The sequence below is a fragment of the Manduca sexta genome, chromosome 16, assembly GCF_014839805.1.
Source record: "Manduca sexta isolate Smith_Timp_Sample1 chromosome 16, JHU_Msex_v1.0, whole genome shotgun sequence".
NCBI lineage: Eukaryota > Metazoa > Arthropoda > Insecta > Lepidoptera > Sphingidae > Manduca > Manduca sexta.
This window is the reverse complement of record NC_051130.1, coordinates 6,973,071-6,984,907: the sequence shown is the minus strand read 5'-3', so window position 1 is coordinate 6,984,907 and position 11,837 is coordinate 6,973,071. Positions and strand designations below refer to the sequence as shown.

General features: G+C 33.7%; 1 protein-coding gene across 2 annotated transcripts; it reads left to right on the top strand.

The window, feature by feature from the left end:
* Positions 1-231: 231 nt before the first annotated feature.
* Positions 232-4,519, top strand: LOC115452420 (coiled-coil domain-containing protein 112). Of its 2 annotated transcripts, XM_037439349.1 has the most exons (8): positions 233-910; positions 997-1,115; positions 1,189-1,302; positions 1,452-1,656; positions 1,932-2,120; positions 2,399-2,435; positions 2,545-2,745; positions 3,430-3,835. In XM_037439349.1, the coding sequence occupies exons 1-8, from the start codon at positions 604-606 to the stop codon at positions 3,467-3,469; spliced, it is 1,212 nt and encodes a 403-aa protein (XP_037295246.1). In that variant the 5' UTR covers positions 233-603; the 3' UTR covers positions 3,470-3,835. The 2 variants fall into 2 exon arrangements, with proteins under 2 accessions (XP_037295247.1, XP_037295246.1); XM_037439350.1 differs by lacking the exon at positions 2,545-2,745 and having other exon boundaries at positions 232-910; positions 3,430-4,519.
* Positions 4,520-11,837: the final 7,318 nt, after the last annotated feature.

Below are 11,837 nucleotides of genomic sequence, written 5' to 3'. Positions count from 1 at the left end.
ATCAGGGCCGAATTAAAGGAATTGGATAATTTGTCCATCAGAATAGATGATTGATCATAAAATATTAAGTTGGCATAAAAAAATATAAATACCTATACAATCTCACAACTTGATTGAAATAAAAGTTTAAATGATTTAGTTCCATGTCTTAGTTCTATTTTAAAATATAAGCGATTTTCATTTTAAAAATATACCGTACGTCATATGTACATAAATAAATATTGCGAAATTGGCTCATGCATGATTCTTAGGTTACATTGGTTAGCTGTAGATAAGAATATAAAAATTATCTGTAACTACAACACAGTTCGCATAATAACTATAGTAACATGAATGTTTAATCAATGAAGACTGTGTTGAATAGAACTGGGTAGTTAAAATACTAACATCGGAAAATATATAATACTCGTTCGTGTATCTTTTAGTATTTCCTTGAATATTCGTTTCATAGTGTGAAAATCTAAAAACTATAAAACAATAATTTACCTACATTTAAACTTTTACGTAATTGTGTTAACACGAAGAGCAATTCTATGTTTTAACAAACACAAAAAAAATATAAAACATTGGTGACGAGTATTAACAAATTAAAAACAAATTACCATGGAAACTAGATATATTCTTTCGAAATTAAGCTCCAAGACTTCTGAAGCTAGCGATGATAGTTTTGAATCTGCTGATAATAATATATTAGCGAAAATTAAACGATTGCAGATTGAAGAAAATTACATTTGTCAGTCTATGCGTAAAACAATTAAGAATAGTGGTATTTGCTTAGAAAATGTTTTTAGTAATGATTCGGATTATCACAAGTTTAAAACAAAAATTAAAGACTCTTATATGAGCGTGAAAAACTTATTTGACTATGTAAATGCGAACATCTCGGATCAAGCTGCCCTAAAGTCTGTTGGTAGGATGTATAACAATCTTTGAAGGTTTAACATATTAATTAAGTATGAGAGTTTCTATTAATAAATAATTTATGACATTTTTCAGATGTTGACGAAATAAAAATGGCTATTTTAGAACTAGAAGATAAAATAAAATCATTAAAAAAGTATTTGCACTCAGAATTAATAAACTTAAAACGTACCGAGGAAGAACTCATACGTAATGTTAGCATTTACTTATTTTCTTTTTCGCTATGAAGGACTTTCACTTAGCTCTGAAATATGTGTGTTATTCCAGAATGAAAATTCATACAATAAGATAACAGGCCGACAAAAAATACATTCTGTGACATACAACCACATAGTTCCTAGTCCGGTAAAGGAAATGATCAATTCTTCATTCAAGTGTTCGGTAAGTATATTTATCCGAAGTTAAGTAAGTACTTATTGTTTTCCGGAGATCAAGATCTACTATATTTTTTTGGCATAAATTAATTCCATGTTGTAGCCATACATTGTACATTACCAATATTGCGAAGATTACATTATTTACAATTACAGGAAGTTCAAGAATTCCAAGAGTTCATGACCAATAGTGAAAATCGATACGGGGGATGGAATGAATATTACCATAATATATTTGTCAGATCATGGAACAAATACATTCAAGTAAACTGTAATATTAATTTAGAAAGTTATAAGACAAATGTAATAGACTCTGACTCATTTCAATTACTAATTAACGAGCTTCTTCAAAGATTACCAGGTATAATTAAACTATTTTATCACTATTGATATCTTTATGGTGTCTTTCTTGGCCTAGTCGCAGTACGTATTGGCTGTAAATTGATTCGAATTCCCGATTGGACAACACTTCACGTATGTTTCATTGCATAGTTTTCACGGGATTTAAATATAACACAGAAATTAACAACGGGCAGGCAACCGGGTGTAGGTATCATTTACGTTAAATCCTTTCTGCAATAGTGTAAAATTCAACATGCTTAGTATATAATATGTGAGAAATTATGTTCCTAACAGGTTTCACAAAAGAAAACCTATTATTACACTGCAAATGGTACATAAAATATACTTACTTAAAAGAGCGTCAAAGCCTTGCTATAGAAAAATGGAGGGAAAAGAAACTTTTAATAAAAAAGAAAACCATTGAGAGGAAGGAGAAAAATACTGCGCAAGAAATCACTAAATATCAGAGTAACAGTAATAGTGGTAAGAATTTAATAAATTGTGTGTCTTGCTATAACTACTTTTTGAACTACAATAATTAGTGACAGATAATGTTTGAACTTCATATTTGTTATGATAGTATAACCTATCATTTAAATTAAGCGATGCCAGAAGCCCGCCTAGAATTCTAATTTATTTGTCTCTGCTGGAATCTGGATTACTTTTTATACCAACGGGTTAGGTAAAGGAAAGTTAAAGATGTAAAACGTTTTAAGATGTATAATTTCGAATGTCGCTTTTTGTATCTTTTTATGTTACAGCCGAAAATACGACTAATTTATCTTCAAGTCGACATTGGTAAGTTGTAAAGATACTAATCGCTTAGGTTTTTAAAACTTTGCCTAACTATATATTTATTTTATATTTTACATTACATTTGTATCATATACAATTGATCAAATTATAGCTATATCGAAAAGATCGATAATGATGTCTCAAGCAAAACTGTATCCGGCGAAAAAAATCTTTTAAACAAGTCGACTACTCACCAAAACCGACAACCACTAGCCTATACGAAACCAACAAAACAATGGATAAACAGATGTCAAACTACAAATGAATATACCAGAGAATGTCATGATATTGCAGTAATGAATATAAATAAATTGTAAGGGTAACCATTTGCCTAATTTTAAAATCAATTGTACTACACTGTATTTTACTTCTTGGTGTAATATTATTAGATTTTTCCCATGTATTTATAGTAATTTGTATTCTATATAGGTACTACATTATTATAGTAGATTCCTTTACCTATTACTTATCTATATTATATTAGCTACAAAGGAAACATCGCACTCTTTAAGTTCTTAAATACCTTACCTATGTAATGCGTATATTGAACTAGTTTGTCTTTGCCTTATACACTATCCCGGCTTTGCAAGGGAATGGGTCAGGCATCACTCAGGGCACTGTTCTAAGGCCCAGGGCATGGGCCTTAGAAAGATACCATAATCATCGATTTAAACAGCGTCATCGAAATGACAGTGATCAAAGAAAAATCGCCAGAAAGGGAGGTTCCAGTTTTTTCCGAGGTGCCTGATTTACCTTTGGCCGGCCCTGCTTATACAAGTTGTTTAATGGTCACTCTTTTTACCTCTGTCTACCGTTTCTGGCATAATGCTATATGAATGTTAATCATGGATAAAATACAATATTATGGTCAATGCTTTTTTAAAATTACAGTTTAAACTAGATGTACTTATACTAAAGATTTTTAATTTAATTTGATCAAATAGGGTGTTAAAGTAAAACTCACGATTAATTGAATATTTGTTCGTTATATTTTCAGGCGGATTCCCAACTGGAGGTCAGGCTTACAAGAATTATAACTTCGATAATAAAATATTGTTACTGTATTAAGTATTTGTTTACATTTTAAATCTGATCGGCTAAAATATCTGAATTGCTATTAAAATCTTCATTTTAGTTAAGAATAAGCAATAGAACTATAATTTATTTTTATTGCCTAGTTAAGTTTAGGCATCGATCAATTTTCATTCCCTTGTACCCGAGATTTATACCCTGTTTTACAGTTTATAAGTAGTTGCGTGTAAAATTATTATAAGTATATCATATATTTTTCATCTTTATGTATAATTTAAGAAAAGCTTAAAACCATAAAATAATCTTTTCATGTAGCATAGGTAGAAATATAATTCTGTCTTACTATATGGGTAAGATACATTGAATAAAATATTGATATTTTTCGTATTGCGATTTAGAAATTAGAACATCAACAATTATATTTTACAATTAAGTAAGGCATGGGTACCTAATAATATATCATAAAGTTTATCTAGCACCTAATTGTAAAACCTTCACCCACCAGTATCTACGTTACTACTTTTTTTTTTTTTTTTTTTTTTATGGCTACAAGCACTGTGTTGCTGTGCTACGCCAATGTCAATAAAGCTAGGGAAACATATTACAGGAAGGAAATTGGTTTCGGAATTAGGATTAAGTCAGGAAAGTTAGTCAAGATATAATATATTAATAATAATAATATTCGCCAATACAATATATTAATAAGAATATACAAACTATATTTTTATGTTATTATGTACAATATATGAGGAAATAGCTTTATAAATATTTACATTAAATAAGAGGAGGGAAGAAATACAACAAGGAAAAGGAACACCAAAGGAAATGAGTTGACTTATAAAATGAGCATTATCATAAAGCGGACAAGCGAAGAAGATATGATTGAGGTCACCCTCCTCTTCACCGCATTCACAAGTTCTACTAGCAATAATACCAAGTCTAGCCAGGTGAGCTGGCGAACACACATGACCCAAGCGCATTCTCATGATTATACTAGTACATCGCTTACCAAGTTTCAATTTACAAAACCATGGTTTCTCCGGTATACCCAATTGGACTTTCGAAGATATTTTTTCCCTTTATCTGACTGCTTTCTTCCCAGCACTTTTCCCAGGAGTCCCTGAGAAAAGTGTTTGGAAGTGCAGCCAGATCGTTGCAATAATTTATATAGGGATATATATCACCACTTGTGATCGCCTCATTAGCCAAACGGTCGGCTTTTACATTTCCTTTTATATTAACGTGACCAGGGACCCAACATAAAACTACAGTTACGTTTTTGGAAAGGCATTCTACGAGCTTTTTTCTGATATTCAGTATCACAATTGAGTGAGATTTTGATTTGAAAGGAAATTTTTCAACGGCCTGAAGGGCACTATATGAATCTGAAAAATAACAGTTTTACTAAGTCTAGCAATAAGAATAAATTCTAACGCTTTATATATTCCATAACATTCCCCTGTAAAGACTGAAGTTTCTGGAGGAAGGTTTATTTTTTGAATAATGTTATATTGAGTATGGTAAACGCCCACGCCGGTATAATCTGACAAAGAGTGTTTTGATGCGTCAGTGTATATGTGGTGAAAATCAGGCCATTTAATGCTTACTAATTCATTAAACTGAGTATTAGCATTAGGATGGTCTCTATCAACGCCTAAGGAATAACATATTACCGGCGAAAGCAGAAGTGATTTAAACCCAACCATAAAAATTGGGAGTGAAACTGATCTATAAGTAGGCGCTTGAAAACTTATAAATTTACGAAAACTTATAACCAAACAAGGAAGTGATTTTTTCTTTCCACGATGAAGATGTTGCAATATATTGAGAAAGAGATTGAAGTATTGGAAAAAGAGCGTGATTAGAAAATTGCAAGGCTTTAAACAAAAATCTGTCTGACAAGTACTGTCTTCGCAATTTAAGAGGAGGTTCTACACACTCAACTTCCAGAGCGTTAATTGGACTGGATTTCATCGCACCAGCAATTATTCTAAGAGCCTTGTTCTGAATTAAGTCAAGTTTTTTAAACGCTGCTGAATTAGCCGGTTCCAAGATAAATGTACCGTAGTCTAAAAGACTTCTAATTAAAGCATTATATACGAGTCGTAATGAAAATGGGTGCGCACCCCACCAAACACCTGAAAGACAACGTAAAATATTCAAGTTCCGTTCGCATTTAGCAACTAAATAATCACTATGTTGAGAACCCGTAAGTTTTGAGTCTAATAAAACACCAAGAAATTTCACTTCGGTCTTTACCGGAATCATAACATTTTTATATTTTACTTCTATTATAGGAAATAAACGTTTTCTGGTAAACAAAACTAAACAGCTTTTAGAAGGTGAAAGATCTAATCCATTTAGAGTCATCCAGGATTCTAAATTGCTCATAGCTGAAGACATAGAGGAACAAGTATTAGAAGTTATTTTTTCTGATGTATAAAGAAGGAGATCATCTGCATATTGAAGGATTTTAACGGAACTATTTAAAGCTGATTCCAGGTCATATGTGTAAATATTGTAAAGTAAGGGACTTAGCACTGACCCCTGGGGTAGACCCCTACATACGGTTCTAGATAATTTGGTAGCATCATCTGGACAAATATTAATATATCGTTCTCTTATTAAATTTGTAATAAAATTAGATAGCATACCAGGGATGTTAAGATCATGCATTTTTTTTCTTAGAATGGAGGGAATGACATTGTCGTATGCTGAATTGATATCTAAAAATGTGGCAACCACTGATTTGCTCTCAGAAAAAGCTAGGCGGATATCGGACACAAAAATACTAATACTATCTATCGTGCTTTTGCCTTTTCGGAATCCATATTGGCTATCTGACAGAAGGCGATTACTCTCGATATACCATTCCAAACGGTTTTTAACCATATGTTCAGCGAGTTTTAACAGTACGGAGGATAAAACTATTGGACGATAAGATGAGGCCTGGCACGCAATTTTACCAGGTTTCAGAATAGGCAATACAATTTGTGATCGCCATGAGGCAGGTATGTTACCAGTTATCATAATAGAATTAACAATGTTTAAAAAATAAAGTAATGCTGTTTCACTAAGATTACTAAAAAAAAGAGTAGGGAATGCCATCTTCACCTGGGGAAGAATCTTTGACGCTAGTTAAAACACCTTTGAGCTCTGATAGTGAAAATGGGGAGTTTAAGTCATCGTCTATTTTCAGGACTGCGGATGGACAAAGTTGTTGTGGAACAGTAGGAGGAGCCAAATGATCTAAAATATCTTCTGTTAAGGAAGGCGAGAGTGAACAGACGGAATTATCACTAAAGGCTGATCGAAATCTTCGAATATTTCGCCAAACCATAGATGGACGAGTATCTGGGGAAATAGAATGACAAAATGATTTCCAGCCTTCAGATTTTTTCTTTTGAAATAAATTTTTCGTCTGTTTAGAAATCAACATGTAGTAATCAAAATTTTCTGAAGTCATATTTTGGCAGTAAGCCCTTTCGGCTTCTTTCCTTTTCTTTGCAGCTTTTGTACACTCTCGGTCCCACCAAGGTGGAGACGGGATCCTGGTGCTAGTGGTGTTTTTAATGGGAAAAATCTCATCCGCAACCTCAGTCATTAATTGAGCAAGAGCCATAGAACATACTGTTTCGTTGTTATTTTGGATATCCGGGAGATTTGAAATTTGTTTATCTAGTCGTTTTTTGTACTCATTCCAATTTACATCTTTTAATACATATTTTAAACGTGGCGACCGCGAAACAGAAGGTTTCTTGGTATGTGGAAAGTTAATCAGAATTGGTAGGTGATCACTCCCATGAGAATAAGGAAGAATTTCCCAAGTAAGAGAAGAAGCTAGGCTTGGTGAACTAATGGTTAAATCCACGGCACTGAGACCTTCATCAGGGTTGGTACGGCGGGTAGGACAGCCTGAATTTAAAATACAAAGATTATGAGAATCAATGATATCAATAAGATCTCTTCCACAAGTTTTTGTTGTTGAACAGCCCCACGACTCATGATGAGAATTAAAATCTCCTACAATTAAAAATGGTTTCGGTAAAATAGAAATAATGTTGTTTATTTCTCTAAATATATAAGAACAGGGACGCGGGATATAAATAGATACAAAACAAATATTATTAACAATGGATGCTATTATGGAAAAATCATTATGGTGAGATGGTAAGTCAAACTGGGAAAAATTTAGGGGCTTTTTGATGAGTATGGCAACACCGCCATACCCATCGGCTCTATCTTCCCTGAGACAGGAATAACCAGGAATTTTAAAACAAAATTCCGGTTTTAACCACGTCTCACATAGAGCTATAACACTAGGATTAAATTTATTAATAAGATAAATTAAATCAGATTTGTTCTTCACTACGCTTCTGCAGTTCCATTGTAGAACTCTGCCTAAGTGAGCCATTGTTAAATATGTCAGTTATTATTTTCAATAAAGGGGCAACGTTGGACGGTAAAATTGTTTGTGACAGTGATGAAACTAAAGCTATTATAATATCGGCTACTGATTGTGGTTCTGGCAGGGTACCAGTTTTAGGAAGTGCACACCCATCAGCATACGTGGGAGAGTTGAAATCACCTACAAGAGCTTGGTGGGCTGCACGATCATAACCTTGTATCGATTTAGGCGGAGAACGGGGCTTCAGAAAAACAGTTTTTTTATAAGAGTTACTGTGCAATGGTTGAGTGGCTGGAGTTTTGACATCTTGGCTGTTGGCTACAAAAGAAGATGGGGTGTAAACTTTAATGTGTCAGCATATGATTTTGTCACCGGAGGATGTATCTTTGATGCTTCTGAGTATGAAACGCAATTTTGGGCCATATACTTTTTTATATTTGTCTGCCTACTGGCTTCTGGGCAAACCTTGCTAATTGCAATATGGGGGCCGCCACAAAGACAACAATAACTATTATCTTGGTCGCAATCACAAGATGTACCAGTATGCCCTTGTCCACATTTATAGCACCTTGGTTTAGATCTGCATGTATCTTTAGTATGTCCATACCGGCAACAATTGTAGCATTGAATTGAAGGATAAATGTATAGTTCTACTTTGAGGGAATTAAAACACATAAATACTCTTGTGGGAAGGACCTGACCATCAAAAGTAAGCACTATAGTCTGGGATGGTTTCCAAGTAGCAGAGCCATCCACTATTGTTTTAAAATTTAAGCGTCTTACTTTTATTATGTCGCCACAACCTAAAAGGAACCCTAATATTTTCTTTTATTTCTTCCACAGACATGTCCACCGGTACACCTCTTACGAGTCCCATCCTGGTAACGTTAAAAGATGGAATAAAAGCTTCATAGCCTTTTTCCAATAAGGCATGATGTTTTAAGAAAGAATTTGCTGCTAAGTGACTTGTGAATGCCATTGAAATTTTGTTGCGACCAATACGCTTCAAACTGCCTTGTACTATGTTTGACACCTGGTTTTTATACAAAAATCTGCCAAAGCATATTGGATGCAAATTAAGATCTTGTGTTATCTCTCCTGTACTAGACCTAGCAACATGAATAATAAACGGTGAAGCATCCAATGCAGTATATTCTTTTCTAATACTATCAGTAATATTAGGAGGTACCTGAGAAGCCTGAGATGGAAGAGCTTGTGTATGCGGTGCTTTGAGAGGTGATTGATTTTCAGTGATTTTTTCGTCACTCTTCGCAACGACATCCAGTTCTACCCGAGTCTACAGCCATTGCATTTTTGCGTTTTTTTTTATTGCATATTTTGCACACCTTACTTAACCGTATGCGCTTTCTTTTATTTGTGTTGGAAACTGAACAGTCAGTGTCTAAGCTTGAAGCAGTTTCAATTGTTATAAAATGTGATGGTTGGGGAACATCACCCCCAGGATCTGGGGGCTCGTCCATCCCAACACCCAACTAAATATTAATAAAATACACACTTACCAATAGTTGTTTTCTATATACACTACACTACAATTAAATAAATAATGAAAAAATATATACAATTTACAACTTAACTGACTAAATTTCTGAATAAAAATAATTATTTTCAATTTAAAAGGAAAAAAGACACCCGCCAAATTCAAAGGTTTCCCGCGCTTTCAAAAATATAATCGTAGCTTGCTTTCGTCCATTACAAATTTACAACACAGTCACGTTACTACTTAGGAATATTGCCCATTACTATATGGGACACATTTTATTTTTTAAAATATGTCAAACTAATATGTAAGTATATAAGGTCAGTAGGGGGAAGTGCGCCATAAAATTTTCATACCTGGATTCAATGCAAAATAATTTCTTTTTGTGCTGACTTAAGAATGAAATTTTATTAATTTAAGAATAATTGGTATTTTGTGATAACAACCTATAGCCATTCAAGGAAATCGGACCATAAATTAATAATATTTTGCTCAATGTAAAAAAAAATGGTAGTAGGCGCACTTGCCTCCGGAAATGGGGTAAGTGCGCCTGTGTAAAAAAAAAGTCAATATGAAACATTATAAAGAAAACACTCATTTTAGTTCATAGAGAAATAAGTTTTACTCCCATTGCTCTTGGTCAATTCTTAATCATTCAATATTATAACAAACTATGGCTGTTAAATTCGGGGTAAGTGCGCCATATATTTGTAAATCAGGGCTACAAAACATTTTACAATTTCTTTTGCTATATTTAGGTATTAATATTAGAGTGTTGTGTGCGGATATGTTGGAATAAAAAAAATGGTACTCTTAACACGAAATCCATTTTATTTCTAAAAACTAAAAAAAAAACATACAAACATGTAGGAATTAAAGATTTTGAATGCGTTATAACTCAATTACTTAGAATTTGGCCTATGCCATTTGATTTGTTTTAGCTGCATTATGCTCAGATAACGTGCCTGATCGAACACTTGCAACCTCTTCACGTAAAATTGGTCTAGACCAAATTATTTCAGTATTTCTTTTGTAAAAACGAACCATCTAAAACAACAAGTATACGACGAATTAACTAATACGCCCTTTTATTTATGTCGGCTCAAAACAAAATACCTTGAGTACAAAAAATTATACTGTTAAGTATAACATTTATAATTCATACTAGCTTTTGCCCGCGGCTCCGCCCGCGTTATAAAGTTTTTCAGGCTAAAGTTTTCCGTTATAAAAGTAGTAGTTTCCCGGGAGCCTATGTTCTTCCCAGGGTCTCAAACTGTCTCCACACCAAATTTCATCTTAATACGTTGGATAGTTTTTGAGTTTAACACGTTCAGGTAGACAGATGCAGCGGGGGACCTTGTTTTATAATATATATTTTAGAACTTTTTAAGAGGAACAATCCCGTCATACATCATTGTTGCATAACTTTAACCGTTTACGCAGCGCACGCAACGGAAGCTCTCAAAACTAATAATTTTTCCCCGTTTTTGCAACATGTTTCATTAGTGCTCCGCTCCTATTGGTCATAGCGTGATGATATATAGCCTATAGCACTCCACAAATAAAGGGCTATCCAACACAAAACGAATTTTTCAGTTCAAACTGATAGTTCCTGAGATTAGCCATTACTGCTCCGCTCCTATTGGTCATAGATAGGCTAGGCATAGGCTTGTTAATATTGCGTTTTCTATTTTTTTGTAATATTCCGTAACTGTATATCTTTCCTGGTTTTCTGTTAGTTCTGGTATAAATTCATTTAATCTTTTTAAATAACTGTCCATCTCATCCGGAGTCTTTAAAGGGTTTCTGGGACTAGTATAGTTTCTTCTGCTCCGTTTTTCCCTGCTTAAGCTTAACGTTGCTCTCAGGAGTCTATGATCTGTTCCGAAGGAGAAAAAATTCAGCACCTCATATTTTGTGAATAATTTAGGTTTTGTTGTTGTAATATAATCAATATCTTTTTTAGTATTTTTGTCGGGCGAAATCCAGGTCCAACGTCGGTTAACTTTTATTTTATACATTGTGTTGATTATTTTCAGATTATGTTCGTATGTATACTGAATTAGTCGTTCTCCTCTTTTGCTTCTGTTTCCAAAACCGTAAATGCCTGCTATTCTGCTCTCATAGTTCTTCGGTTTACCGATCTGTGCGTTGAAATCGCCCATGACTATTATATATTGTGTAGAGATCAAATTATGAGCCCCTTCTAAGTCTTTGTAGAATCAAGGCTAGGCTCGACACAAGAAGACTCAGATAAATTCTATAGCCTATAGCACTCCACAAATAAAGGGCTATCCAACACAAAACGAATTTTTCAGTTCAAACTGATAGTTCCTGAGATTAGCCATTACTGCTCCGCTCCTATTGGGTCATAGCGTGATGATATATAGTCTATAGCACTCCACGAACAAAGGGCTATCCAACGCAAAAAGATTTTTTCAGTTTGGACCGGTAGTTCCTGAGATTA

Bases quoted from the DNA above. Each gene is read 5' to 3' on its own strand.
- LOC115452420 (XM_037439349.1), top strand. From the start codon at position 604: ATGGAAACTAGATATATTCTTTCGAAATTAAGCTCCAAGACTTCTGAA. The intron at 1,303-1,451 runs GTAAGTATATTT...TTACAATTACAG, and splicing joins ATTCTTCATTCAAGTGTTCG to GAAGTTCAAGAATTCCAAGA. The intron at 1,657-1,931 runs GTATAATTAAAC...TGTTCCTAACAG, and splicing joins GCTTCTTCAAAGATTACCAG to GTTTCACAAAAGAAAACCTA.